This window comes from Oncorhynchus gorbuscha, linkage group LG23 (genome assembly GCF_021184085.1).
Source record: "Oncorhynchus gorbuscha isolate QuinsamMale2020 ecotype Even-year linkage group LG23, OgorEven_v1.0, whole genome shotgun sequence".
Classification (NCBI taxonomy): domain Eukaryota; kingdom Metazoa; phylum Chordata; class Actinopteri; order Salmoniformes; family Salmonidae; genus Oncorhynchus; species Oncorhynchus gorbuscha.
Window position 1 is genome coordinate 64,094,129 of NC_060195.1, and position 14,752 is coordinate 64,108,880.

At 44.8% G+C, this 14,752-nt stretch overlaps 1 protein-coding gene across 2 annotated transcripts in view; it reads left to right on the plus strand.

The window, feature by feature from the left end:
- The first annotated feature begins 310 nt into the window (after positions 1-310).
- The window catches only part of LOC124010789 (rho guanine nucleotide exchange factor 7-like), a 28,565-nt gene continuing 14,123 nt past the window's right edge, over positions 311-14,752 (plus strand). The window contains exons 1-10 of one of the 2 annotated variants that reach the window (XM_046323451.1): positions 311-776; positions 3,017-3,100; positions 6,181-6,265; positions 7,110-7,243; positions 7,473-7,674; positions 9,249-9,337; positions 12,298-12,392; positions 12,599-12,694; positions 13,069-13,191; positions 13,621-13,759. In XM_046323451.1, the coding sequence (XP_046179407.1) occupies positions 612-776; positions 3,017-3,100; positions 6,181-6,265; positions 7,110-7,243; positions 7,473-7,674; positions 9,249-9,337; positions 12,298-12,392; positions 12,599-12,694; positions 13,069-13,191; positions 13,621-13,759 (1,212 nt within the window). In that variant the 5' untranslated portion in view covers positions 311-611. The remainder of the gene's footprint in view (positions 777-3,016; positions 3,101-6,180; positions 6,266-7,109; positions 7,244-7,472; positions 7,675-9,248; positions 9,338-12,297; positions 12,393-12,598; positions 12,695-13,068; positions 13,192-13,620; positions 13,760-14,752) is intronic. The other variant, XM_046323450.1, reaches the window with a different exon arrangement.

The following is a 14,752-nucleotide window of genomic DNA, read 5'->3' on the forward strand; positions in this document are numbered from 1 at the left end:
TATAAATTAAATATTGTAGTCCTTGTAATAAACGGTGTATTATGCAAAGCTTTATATGTATACACATTAACACACAGTTTAATACCGATAGAATAAGTAAATACAATCATTTGAGGGTTAAAATGCAGTAGCCCACTCTGAAATCTAATATCATGGATTGTATTATAAGGAGCTATTATTACAGCAACCTTTAATAGTTGATGTAGACCCAGCTACCTCATACAAACTTATGCAAATAATTACGAGTAAAATATTAAACCGTCAACAGGGGGACAGTCTCTAAAAGCAGTTATAGTTTTACATCTTTGTGATGTCATTCTCTGTTGGAGCATTTCGCGGCAGCAGGCGACACAGGTTGGGGGAATAACGAGAGAGAGGGGGGCAGTTGACAGTTTACCAGGCGTAAAAGACAGGGAAACGAAGCCGATAGACTAGCTACAATTTATAGGAAGAAAGCAGCTGTCCGTCAACCTCTCCAAAACGCAGTCATGTTATCTTTATCCATTAGGATATGTTTTTATTCTGAATAGGCTATTATTCTCCAATCACACCGTCTCTTCTCCCAAAACATCCCAGGATAGGATAGAGTGGATGTTATTGTAATAATAGCCATGAATTCGGCGGAACAGACGGTAACGTGGCTGATAACGTTGGGGGTCTTGGAGTCACCGAAAAAGACCATTTCTGACCCTGAAGGATTCCTGCAGTCTTCTCTCAAAGATGGGGTTGTCCTGTGCAAGCTGGTGGAGCGATTGCGCCCTGGTTCTGTTGAGAAAGTAAGGTCATATCTTATTGCCTGGATGTCCCACCTCTGCCTTAGACAACTATTATGTGGAACTTGAAGAATTAAACATTGTATTAGTATGTCTTTGTTGTTGTAGATCTCAAACTGATCCTAGTTTAGATCATTAACAGAGGGGTTATTGTACGGAGTAGAGTGGAATTTCCGGACAGATGTCCGTGTGTCTCACTTCAGCACTAGTTTGCATTGACAATGAGATAGATACCTATTCCCAATATAACCTATTCTTAAGTGAGTAATAACGTAATTGTATTCACATTGGCTACACATGGCATTGAAGTCACATGATTTTTTTTCTAGATTGAAAACAGACGCTTTTTAAAAAAAGAACATGTTCGATTTTCGGATAACGTATGCACATTTGTATTTTTGTTCCACCCAAAAATGTTGCTATAATAAACGGGTGCTTTTGGTTCGGATCAACTGCTATAATGGGGTACACTACAAATAGATTAACATGAGTGGGCCGCCATTGACTGCAATTTCAATTTCACTCAGAGGAAGACCCCTCCCACCTCACCCTCTCTTTTAAAGGAATAGTGTGTTTAAACATATGTATCCATCAAGAGTAGACCACTCACATAGGCTTACATTGTAACATTGGGAAACGCATTAGCCTAGTGATGGGACTCTCCTAATTATTCAGTGAAACTCTCTCATTTAAAGGTTATGGAAACACCATTGTATTATGGATACTTTTTATTTTTTGTATTTAATTAGGCAAGTCAGTTAAACAAATTCTTATGTACAATGACTGCCTACCCCGGCCAAACCGTAACCCGGACGACGCTGGGACAATTGTGCGCCGCCATATGGGACTCCTAATCATGGCCGGATGTGATACTGCCTCTAGCATTGAGTGCTTTAGACCGCTGCGCCACTCGGGAGACCCTATGGGCTTGACTTTTTTGTATTTTTGTTGTAAAGCAATTCAAAATATACAATATAGAAAAACAGAGTATATAACGGAGTATACAAACATTACCAACAACATTCAGGGGGATACAGAGAATACATTATATAAAGACAGTGGTGGGAAATGTACCCAATTTTCATACTTGAGTAAAAGTAAAGTTACGTTAATAGAAAATTACTCAAAAGTGAAAGTCACCCAGTAAAATACAACTTGAGTAAAAGTTTTTGAAAAATCTTTGTTTTTAAATATATTTAATTATCTAAAGTAAATGTGATTGCTAAAATATACATAAGTATCAAAAGTACAATTATAAATGATTTAAAATTCCTTACATTAAGCAAACGACAGCACGATATTTTTACAGATAGCCAGGGGCACACTCCAACAGTCATACATAATTTACAAACGAAGCATTTGTGTTCCGATGCAGTAGGGATGACCAGGGATTTTCTCTTGATGAGTGTGTGAATTGAACCAGTTTCCTGTCCTGCTAAGCATTTCAAATGTAACGAGTACTTTTGGGTGTTAGGGAACATGTATGGAGTAAAAAAGTACATGATTTTCTTTAGGAATATAGAGTGGTAAAAGTTGTCCAAAATATAAATAGTAAAGTACAGATACCCCCCAAAATTACTAAATAGTACATTAAAGTATTTTTTACTTAAGTACTTTACACCACTGTATAAAGACTACTTAATTACAAACAAACGTTTTGATAGCTTCGTTTTTGTCACGAGAAGAAGAAATCGTGTTTTTGTTGCCTTGACTTTTTAACTGAGGGGGTAAAAAACGTAATTTCTGTCACACACCGACAGAGCAAGAATGTACCTGACCTTGTGCACTTGCAATTTATGCACAATTGGGAAAAGTTAACAGCATAACTACAACATCAACAGTTCGGGGACTTCTAAATAATAGCCAATTGACGATAGGCCTAATAAGGAGAGCAATGGTTGGGTTATTAAAGGTTATGAAGCATGTGATTGCCACTACTGATATAGTCGCGGAGGGTTCTGTTTGCACAGGTAGGCACCAAAAGGTGTAGCCGCAGGGTTCTGGTTTTCACCGTGGAATATACATACCACGTCATTTCCTCTCCTACTAATCCAATTTCCCAATGGGAGATTGAGGGGTCTTTTAGAAACACCGATTGGAGATTTTAGTTTCACACTGAAATCGTGAATCTGTACCGTCTTTTGCAAAACCGAGAACGAAACAGGTTACCTACGGACGGCGGTATGCGTGCATGTACGGCTCGGGGATTTACTTCAAAAAACGTTTAACTCCCTTTCACACAGATCTTCCAAGAACCAAGGAATGATAGTGAGTTCCAGAGCAATATAAAGGAGTTTCTGAAAGGCTGCGGGTCCTTCCGAGTGGAGGTGAGTAATTTAACCTGCCAGCTGCTCTGTAACTTTGTTGTAAATATCGGCAATACAACGCGCTCTAAACATGACTGAAAACACTTATCAACATTTACATTTGTACAAGCAGGAATACTACAGTTGCAGCCCGTCGCCCTTTGGATACTAAATCTGGGTTTTCATTTGTATTTCTAACGTAGTGTAAACATTCCCAACGAATACTACCCTACGCAATGTGTAGTGTTAGGGTAGAATGATTTGGTCACCATGATTTGGCCGTTTAACTGAGAAGTTCACCATTTTACAACTTGATGTTAGATGGTTCCTCATCCTGAAAATAATCTATGGTCCCGGAGAAACTGCAATCCATGCTTCAGTTCTTTACACAGCCATTACAAACTTAAGCTGACATTAGCCACCGTTAGCTAAAAAGCAATGGAAGCGATGGGGGCAAACCAACTCCATATTTGGTTTAATGTTACTTAAAGGCGATTTGGCCATAACAATCTAATAAAAACATGCTCACAAATTAGCTGAAGTTTGTAATGGCCGTGTAAAGAATTGAACCATGGCTTCTAGTTTCTCCTGGCCTATAGACTATTTTCAGGGTGAAGAACCATCTAACATCAAGTTGTAAATGAGTGATCCTGTCCTTTAATTCAAGAACAAATTGTTATTCTGCATATTGAGCTGTTCTGGTCAATATGCAGAACAAGGGAATGTAACTGTGGGCACATCTACTGTAATGAGTAGCCAAGGCCAAGAGCCATATTTCAGTCTGTCAATACCATGAACCCTATTTCAACATTACAAAACACTTTCAAATTCTACTGTGTGAAACCTGAGTTGTTGGAGTTCTTTTTTAAAGCACAAATGGCATCTCTTGGAATACTGTGCAGCTATCACATAATTTTCTATTTGTCATGGAAACAAGATTTGCCTCAAACTTCTGAGAGATTGTGTGATATGGCAGGTGCCAGGTAAACATGTAAACAAAGGTGTGATCTGAACAGCCTCCTGATTTTAAAATCTGTCTGGGAACGTAGACAGTCCACTTCTCCTGAAAAATATACATTTGTACACCTTGTAGTAAACTACTTGCCTTACCGTGGCCTAGTTCTTGTGAATGCCTTGTCTCATCTCGACCCTGTTACTGACTGCTTCAAGACCAGGCCTTATGGAAAGACTGTGAGCGCTCTGTTCCAGTGTTCACACGATACCACTGAGAATGAAGCAGTGTATTGGCATGCATCCAAGTGCTATGCTAGTGTGGATATTGGCCTGTGACTCATACCTACCAGGAGTGAGAGCTGCTGGACAGTTATATCTCATGGCTGCTCACTGCAGTGTTGAGGCTGGGCTGCAGCAATAGTAACTAGCAGGGCCTTTAGCACCCGACTCAGGTCTGTCTGTCTGGTCCTGTTGTCAGTCATGCCTAACTGAATAAATACAGTTTATGCAAGAGGTGGTGCTGGGGGGGTGGTCATGAGAATGTCAACCCAACCAATGGATTTTCCAATGAGGTTGATTAGGTCGCAAGGCTAAATTCCAAAATGACCAGACATGGACATACACTGTAGTGTGAAGGAGCAATAAGCTGTCATGATGGCCATGGTAGATTATTGTCCCAAAACAACCCCTGCCTCATAGACATTCATTCCTAATAGATCTCTTCACTCTAGAGACCACATTGAGTCCATCCACCATATTGCTTAATACATCCATGTAGTTCTCTGTCAGATCAAGAAGAGGTCATTCAGAAGTGTGTGTATAGGATTAGGGAGTAAGGGGTGGCTAGGACTGGGTTAGGGGTGTGTGTGTGTGTGTGTGTGTGTGTTGGTTAGACAACATGATGAGGCAGAGATTAGAGAGACGGCTCAGACTGCTGCTAATCCCCCAGATTGGCCCTGGATGTTTAAAGGGTAGGAGTGAGGGTGTGTGTGTCCAGACTAAGGGGGCAGGGGTGGGTAGAGGGTGGGACTGTGTGGGTGCTTGGCCATAAGTGTGCCACAGTGAGTGCTGGACCAGACTGGGTGAAAACTGCACTCAGAGCAGAAGCAACATGTAGGGCTGAGGAAACCAATGACACTGCTGAATTACCACTCGGATATGAAAATGACCTTAATACTCTGACAGGGAAGTAGACCTCGTAGAGCTACTACACTTACTGCCATGCCAAATGGTGCTGAACACAATAGAATAGCAGTAAGTAAAGTGGGGTGTTGGCCTGGTTGTGCAACAGAGTTAGTACATTCTCCTGCTGTGGCCCAGTCACCTGGTACACTTAGTCACCTTAGGAAGCCTGATGAAATCCTGTATTTGTACTACAGAATTAGGTAGTAATCTGATAAATACGGTCACACCATATCCTGCCAGGCCAGGGCACTCATAGCGTTTCATGTGGGCTATATCTATCTAACAGTCATTTAATGAACTCTGACAACATATAGTTTAAAGAGACACCCATGCCAAATGAGACTCCTGTCCTAAAGGTCAAAGTTCAAATATGAAACGCCCAACATTGCAGGTAGCAATTATTTTGAGAATAATACAGCATGAAGTGTCCTGAGTGTATTAGTGGTTGACCCCCAGTTAGACAGAGGGTGGATCTCAACGTGACACTCACATTCCTGACCTGTCTGGACTGAGAACAAAGAGAAGGAGAGCAGGATGTCCTTAGCCCTGTGGCTTCCTTCCTGTGGTTGTCTGTGTGTCTGTGGTACGATGCACTGCGCTGTCTAGATCCCAGCGTCTGTACACAGTCTCGGTAATGCTTGGGTAGATTATGGCTGAGTTCTGCTGCCTGTGTCAATCAGTAGTTGTTTTAACTCTGTGGTATTCTCCAGGCCTCAAACCTAGGCCTCCTTACTGTGAGAAATATCTTTACCGACATTACACAAATGACTGTACTATGGGAATGTCTGGAAGTTCCGGTGTCAGGTTTTCATCACCAGAACCAGAGGAAATATGACAAGACCTTTACGCCGTTGCAATGTTATGAAACAGTTTTGTTTGTTTTCAGTCAGTTCTATAGATGTTTAGAATAAAATAAGTATTGAAAAGCTAAAGGATATCTCTCCTCTCCCTCCTCTTCTCAGCCATTTGAGGTCAATGACCTCCTCCAGGGACTGAACTTCACCAAGGTGCTCAACTCTCTGGTGGCACTGGCCAAAGCCACCGAGGGTAAGTGGACCAAGACAGAAGTGTGTCTGGGGTGATTCATGACAGGTTTCCTGTTTTCTATGCAAATCCATTCCTGTGAAGTCCCAGATGTTACCTCTAGTCTCTATCAGAGTGGGCGTTGTGTGTTATTATGCCTGTGTGTGTGTCTGTGTAGAATGATGGGTGCACGTTGCAGCATGTTGTGTTCTTCACTCACATTCATGTGTGTTGAACCTAAAGTAGCAGGCGTAAAATAAACTCCTGAAACTAGACCCCCACATTCTGTCAGGGGCGGGGAGTTATCTTCTGCTCTCTTCAACCAATCCAGTAAATGTGGGGGAGGAGTTAAGTTGGAGTGACGCCTTGTTAATGTCTGAAAGCGGAAGTCGCGTCGCAGGCTCTCTTCCATTTCCCCTGAAAACCGGATCATCCGGTTGTTGACGGCCCCGCCGAGGCTAATGTGTGTCCTCATCCCTCTCTCCTCCACAGACATAGGAGTGGACAGTGACTCTGTGTCCTCATCCCTCTCTCTCTCTCCTCCACAGACATGGGAATGGGCAGTGACTCTGTGTGTGTCCTCATCCCTCTCTCTCTCCTCCACAGACATAGGAGTGGGCAGTGACTCTGTGTGTGTGTGTGTGTGTGTCCTCATCCCTCTCGCTCTCCTCCACAGACATAGGAGTGGGCAGTGACTCTGTGTGTGTCCTCATCCCTCTCTCTCTCCTCCACAGACATAGGAGTGGGCAGTGACTCTGTGTGTGTGTGTGTGTGTGTCCTCATCCCTCTCCCTCTCCTCCACAGATATAGGAGTGGGCAGTGACTCTGTGTGTGTGTGTGTCCTCATCCCTCTCCCTCTCCTCCACAGACATAGGAGTGGGCAGTGACTCTGTGTGTGCGCATCACTCGTCCTCATTACGGATCAAGTCGTTTGACTCTCTGAACACTCAGTCTCCCCGCGGACGCTCCTCCAAGCTCCTCCACAACCAGTACCGTAGCCTGGTGAGTCACACAACCACATTAGAACCCAACAGAACCACAGCAACCAACAGAACTAGACGGAACCATTTGAGGTGGTTCTCACTTGCAGCTTGGGTTTGTTTTCGGTCTCCATTTGTTTTTGCTCCATCCTTACTTTCTCAATCTTCTTTTTTTCTCTCACTCTTAATTTCTGACCTCCTCTCCTGCTCCTGTTCCCTTCCTCCGTCGCTCCCTCTTTCCTCCCCACTAGGACATGTCGGAGAGCGGTGGGCAGCGGTTACTGGTGAGGGCCAAGTTCACCTTCCAGCAGACCAATGAAGACGAGCTGTCCTTCAACAAGGGTGACATGATCAGTGTGTCGCGCCAGGAAGACGGCGGCTGGTGGGAGGGCTCGTTCAATGGCAACAAGGGCTGGTTCCCTAGCAACTATGTCAAGGAGGTCAAAGGCAGCGGTGGGTGTCAGTGATTGGGCGGCTTGGATTGAATATTAAGTAGGGATCATAGTTTGTATTGGCGAGTTTAAACGTTAGGCTTATGCATCTCTATAACAACTTTATAATCATCTATAGCAGCTCTATTACAACTGTACATTGTATAACTCTCAGATAAATATCTCCTGTATTGATGATATCTGATAGTGGTCCCCCTGTAGCTGACTGTACCTCTGAATCACGCAGCTGAACCAGGCTGTTGATAGCTCATATTTAATGTGTGTCTCTAGGGAATATCCTCTGCTGTTTTTAATGGCGATACATCAAATACCCATTTCATGCAGTCAGCATTTCCCCCGGCTACTAGAGCTGTAATAACATGATTTATTTATTTTACCAGGTAAGCTGACTGAGAACACCTACGCATTCACAGCAATATAGGGTGGTATGTTGCTGGCCAAAGAGAATGATCATGAAGAGAATCATTTAAAACGGCAATATGGAACTTTTTGTGTGTCCATAGATCAGTCATTCGCACTGAAGTGGTAGATATGTTCTATGTGCGCTATTTCTATGCTTCTTGATCTTAAGTTCAGTTTTTGCGTCTTCTACTTTAGTTTTTGTACACCAGCTTCAAAGAGCCGAAAATACAATATTGATTCTCTACACTATACATGCTTGTTTTGTCGCATAAACTGAAATTAGGAGAACTACTAGAATTTGAGAAACCCGGAAATAGCGGAGCAATTTCTGCATAGTGCGTCTTTTAAAAGAGGAATTACAGAGTGAAGGAATGTGTTGCCAATACTAAGCTCACCAAGACATGGCTCTACTCCAGCTTATTCAATGGACTGCAATGTGCAAAGCATTACAGATAGAAATGTAATGCAGAGTAGAGCTGTGAGTTTGTTCTATACACTATATTTCTATCTGCAGCACTAAGTGTTCTACCAGATCATATACAGAAATGTATAGTAGATGTATAAACTCTTTGTGCACAGTGATTGCACTATTAATGTAGCTATTGTGCATTATAACGGAGAGGAAGGAAACTGCGTGGTTAAACAAAGACAGGACATTCCTTATCTTAGCCTGTGGGTGGGACTTCCCCAAACACACCAAACAGCTCCCAGTGCTTCCCTCTGTTGGCCTACTACCTACCTACACATGATGAACTATGTATCAAACTAATTGGCATTTCTCTATAAGCTCACGGTGGTAACCCACTCCCTTTCTGTTTCCAATCAGTCACACGTGAACATGCCCTCTGTCTCTGGCTGCAGAGAGCGAGCCACAATTTGTGTTCCTTTGCTGTGTGTCATGTTGTTCTCTCTCCATTCTGTATGCCATCTCTGCCCCGAGGGTTAGCTACGAAAACACAGCAACATGAATGTGTCCCCATTTCTCTGTAGTGCATAGAAAGCCTCTGGTCTGGTCCTTAGCTAAATGAAGTCAGCCTCTTTCCCTGCCGGATAACATTTCTTTAAACTCTATTATAAAATTTAATGACTTCATGTTTCTGTCCTACTTCTACTCTACACTTTCTTCTCCTCTCTCTCTCTCTCTCTCTCTCTTCCTCTCTCTCTACTACACAGACAACCCAGTGTCTCCTAAGTCTGGCACCCTCAAAAACCCTGTGAAAGGCTTTGACACACCAGCTGTCAGCAAGACCTACTATAACCTGGTGAGAACCTACACGACCTACTGCACTGAGATCTGAAATACCACCAGGGTTTTAGAATTGAGGCTTTTGCCTTCCGTGTGTTCGTGTGCAGTAATGTAGGTTGTTTCTTCCGTCTGACTGGCTGCTGGGCCAGCTGTGCCTCAAGGCCCTGAGACTGGCTGCTCCGTTTCTATCTAGTGGTAGCACACTGTCACTATGGTGTGTGTGTGTGTGTGTGTGTGTTTTGGCGTCTGGGTCAGTGATAGTTCACAGGGACTGTCCTGCTGCCGTCACGGTGATGGAGCACATTGCAAAGCATCCTGGGAGGCCCTCTGTTTATTCTGGTGCTGAGAGAAGAGAAGCTGAGGGCGGGAGTTATCAACTATTCAGGACAAGAAACTTTCAGGAGAGGATATCTGAGGAGAGGATATCTGAGGAGAGGATATCTGAGGAGAGGATATCTGAGGAGAGGATATCTGAGGAGAGGATATCTGAGGAGAGGAGAGGATATCTGAGGAGAGGAGAGGATATCTGAGGAGAGGAGAGGATATCTGAGGAGAGGAGAGGATATCTGAGGAGAGGAGAGGATATCTGAGGAGAGGAGAGGAGAGGATATCTGAGGAGAGGAGAGGAGAGGAGATCTGAGGAGAGGAGAGGAGAGGATATCTGAGGAGAGGAGAGGAGAGGAGATCTGAGGAGAGGAGATCTGAGGAGAGGAGATCTGAGGAGAGGAGATCTGAGGAGAGATCTGAGGAGAGGAGATCTGAGGAGAGGAGATCTGAGGAGAGGAGATCTGAGGAGAGGAGATCTGAGGAGAGGAGATCTGAGGAGAGGAGATCTGAGGAGAGGAGACCTCCAGATCTGAGGAGAGGAGTAGGAGAGGAGATCTGAGGAGAGGAGAGGAGGAGGAGATCTGAGGATGAGTGACTGAGGAGATCTGAGGAGAGGAGAGGAGATCTGAGGAGAGGAGAGGAGATCTGAGGAGAGGAGAGGAGATCTGAGGAGAGGAGAGGAAATCTGAGGAGAGGAGAGGAGATCTGAGGAGAGGAGAGGAGATCTGAGGAGAGGAGAGGAGATCTGAGGAGAGGAGAGGAGATCTGAGGAAATGGCAGGATATCTGAGGAGAGGATACTCGCTGTTGACTGGGCTCCCTGCCTGTGCCATTAAACCCCTTCAACTCATCCAGAACGCTGCAGCCCGTCTGGTGTTCAACCTTCCCAAGTTCTCTCACGTCACCCCGCTCCTCCGTTCTCTCCACTGGCTTCCAGTTGAAGCTTGCATCCGCTACAAGACCATGGTGCTTGCCTACGGAGCTGTGAGTGGAACGGCACCTCAGTACCTCCAGGCTCTGATCAGGCCCTACACCCAAACAAGGGCACTGCGTTCATCCACCTCTGGCCTGCTCGCCTCCCTACCACTGAGGAAGTACAGCTCCCGCTCAGCCCAGTCAAAACTGTTCGCTGCTCTGGCCCCCCAATGGTGGAACAAACTCCCTCACGAGTCAATCACCACCTTCCAGAGACACCTGAAACCCCACCTCTTTAAGGAATACCTAGGATAGGATATCTGAGTAATCCCTCTCACCCCCCCTTTAAGATTTAGATGCACTATTGTAAAGTGACTGTTCCACTGGATGTCATAAGGTGAATGCACCAATTTGTAAGTCGCTCTGGATAAGAGCGTCTGCTAAATGACTTAAATGTAAATGTATATCTGAGGAAATGGCGGGAGATGAGAGGAGAGGATATCTGAGGAGAGGAGAGGATATCTGAGGAAATGGAGGGAGATGAGAGGAGAGGATATCTGAGGAGAGGATATCTGAGGAAATGGTGGGAGATGAGAGGAGAGGATATCTGAGGAGAGGAGATCTGAGGAGAGGAGATCTGAGGAGAGGAGATGAGAGGAGATCTGAGGAGAGGAGATCTGAGGAGAGGAGATCTGAGGAGAGGAGATCTGAGGAGATCTGAGGAGAGGAGATCTGAGGAGAGGAGATCTGAGGAGAGGAGATCTGAGGAGAGGAGATCTGAGGAGAGGAGATCTGAGGAGAGGAGATCTGAGGAGAGGAGAGGAGATCTGAGGAGAGGAGATCTGAGGAGAGGAGAGGATATCTAAGGAGAGGAGAGGATATCTGAGGAGAGGATATCTGAGGAGAGGATATCTGAGGAGAGGAGAGGATATCTGAAGAAATGGCGGGATATCTGAGGAGAGGAGAGGAGATCTGAGGAGAGGAGAGGATGGGAGAGGAGATCTGAGGAGAGGAGAGGATATCTGAGGAAATGGCGGGAGATGAGAGGAGAGGAGATCTGAGGAGAGTATCTGTTGTCCCAGTGGACAAGAATATGTTAAGATCCACATGGAGCAATCTGATAGAAATCAATACATTATGATTTGGGGAAAGAAGTGAATAGTTCAGTACTAGTCTTTATCAAGACTTGAAGGTAACCTCATCACAATGTGAAGTTATCCTGTGTTACAAGATCCAAATGAGTTTGAGAGTTGAAATAGGAGCCCCACAACATCGGGAGTTAAGTTACCTGGCTGTCCGCCATTAGTGGATGTTAGATGGGTTAAAGCCAACTTAAACCCTTCATCCATCCGTCTCTGCATCCTTCCTAAAGCCTGCTCTGAACCTAGCCAGTAATGACATGGACTGAAGAGGTCAGTATTTGATGAGAAAAGGATAGCAGTTTATTTCTGTCCTCTGGTTTCTCTGTCTAATGGGTTCCTCATATGAAACATAAAGACAAAAGAAAAGAAAAGAAAATACTTCAAAAAAATGAAGTGAAGAGGACAGGCTTCAGGAAGCAGAATGGACGGTCCCCTGGCCCCATTCTGTCAACGAGGGGGAGGTTAGGAGGAGAGAGGGTGGATCTCCTCAGTGGGGGTGTCTGAGTTCAGTGTCTGTCTGTCCGCCTGCCTGCCTGTCTGTCTATCCGTCAACATCCTCTCCTAACCCCCCTGTTCTGTCTCTCTCCATCCAGGTGCTCCAGAACATTCTAGAGACCGAGACCGAGTATTCCAAGGAGCTCCAAAGCCTACTGACCTCATACCTGCACTCACTGCAACCCACAGACAAGTGAGTGTGTGTGTGTGTGTGTGTGTGTGTGTGTGTGTGTGTGTGTGTGTGTGTGTGTGTGTGTGTGTGTGTGTGTGTGTGTGTGTGTGTGTGTGTGTGTGTGTGTGTGTGTGTGTGTCAGGGTCTGATTTGAGCATACTATGAACCTTACTGTACCCCAACCAGATCACTCCAGCTTTCCCCACACCGTCTCCCTCTGTCTCCAGGTTGAGCAGTGCAGACGTCAGTCACATCCTGGGGAATCTGGAGGACATCTCTACCTTCCAGCTGATGTTAGTTCAGTCCTACGAGGAATGTACCAGGTGAGTCCCCGAACACACACACACACACACACACACACACACACACACACACACACACACACACACACACACACACACACACACACACACACACACACATCATATGATCAGTCCAGCATTGACCAAATGTATCTCATCAATACATGGATGTACCAAATGGGTGCCCGCAAACTTAAAATATGAATCAACTCTGAAATAGACCACGTCCTGTCTGCCGATAGGATCTAAAGCCACACCTTAAAACCTGCCGTGTGGGTGGGAGCACTATTCCTCATATATAATAATACATCAACATGCTGTTTATACAGGTCACACTGACACCTACTGGTAGACTCTGGTAGTGCTGTGGTGATGAGCACATTGTGTGTGTGTAGGCTTCCAGAGAGCCAGCAGAGAGTAGGGGGCTTCTTCCTCAACCTGCTGCCCGAGATGAAGGCTCTCTACATGGCCTACTGCTCCAACCACCCCTCGGCTGTCAACGTCCTCACAGAACACAGGTAAGTGTGTGTGTGTAACCAAATCCATCGTGTGATTTTTATGTCACCGCATTGACTGTCAAAATAATAGCGGACTATTTTCAGTTACAATATCTGCAAAGGGACTGGGGAGTTTAGTATATCGCTGTGTGTTTCAGTGAGGAGCTGGGGGAGTTTAGTATGTCGCTGTGTGTTTCAGTGAGGAGCTGGGGGAGTTTAGTATGTCGTTGTGTGTTTTATTTAACCTTTGTGTGTGTCAGTTAAAGAACAAATTCTTATTTTCAATGACTGCCTAGGAACAGTGGGTTTAACTGCCTGTTCATGGGCAGAATGACCTTGTCAGCTTGGGGGTTTGAACTTGCAACCTTCCGGTTACTAGTCCAACGCTCTAACCACTAGGCTACCCTGCCGCCCCACTGGGGGAGCTTAGTATGTTGCTGTGTGTTTCAGTGAGGAACTGGGGGAGTTTATGGAGGGGAAGGGAGCCAGTAGTCCAGGTATCCTGACCCTCACCACTGGTCTCAGTAAACCCTTCATGAGGCTGGACAAATACCCTACACTGCTGAAGGAACTGGAGAGACACATGGAGGTGAGAGGAGACTGTCTGGTTATTTAGTATTTATTTTTTTAGGGTCTAGAACAGCTTTAATATCACAGACAGATTGTAGCTTCCATCAATGGAATTGTCTGCATCATTTCCAATCTCCCATATATATTATACAGTACAAGTCAAACGTTTGGAAACACTCATTCCAGGGTTTTTATTTTTTTACTATTTTCTACAATGTAGAATAATAGTGAGGACATCAAAACTATTAAATAACCCATATGTAGTCATGTAGTAACCAAAACAGTGTTAAACATATTAAAATATAGTTGAGATTCTTCAAAGTAGCCACCCTTTGACATAATGACCACTTTGCACACTGTTGGGATTCTCTCAACCAGCTTCATGAAAGTCACCTGGAATGCTTTTCCCACAGACTTGAAAAAGTTGCCACATATGCTGAGCATTTATTGGAGCACAGGGCGCCTTCACTCAACGGTCCAACACATCCCAAACAGTCCCAATTGTGTTGAGGTCAGGTGATTGTGGAGGCCAGGTTATCTGATGCAGCACTACATCACTCTCCTTCTTGGTCAAATAGCCCTTACACAGTGCGGAGGTGTTTCGGGTTATTGTTGAAAGACAAATGAGAGTCCCACTAAGCGAAAGACCAGATGGGATGGCGTATCGCTGCAGAATCCTGTGGTAGCCATGCTGGTTAAGTGTGCCTTGAATTCTAAATATATCAGACAGTGTCACCAGCAACGCACCATCACACCACCACCTCCTACGTGCAGAGATCATCCGCTCACCTACTCTGCATCTCACAAAGACACGGCAGTTGCAACCAGAATTTGGACTCATCAGACCAAAGCACAAATTTCCACTGGTCTAATGTCCATTGCTCGTGTTTCTTGTCCCAAGCAAGGCTCCTTTTTATCGGTGTCCTTAAGTAGTGGATTCTTTGCAGCAATTTGACCATGAAGGCCTGATTAACGCAGCGTCCTCGTAACTGTTGATGTGTCTGTTACTTGA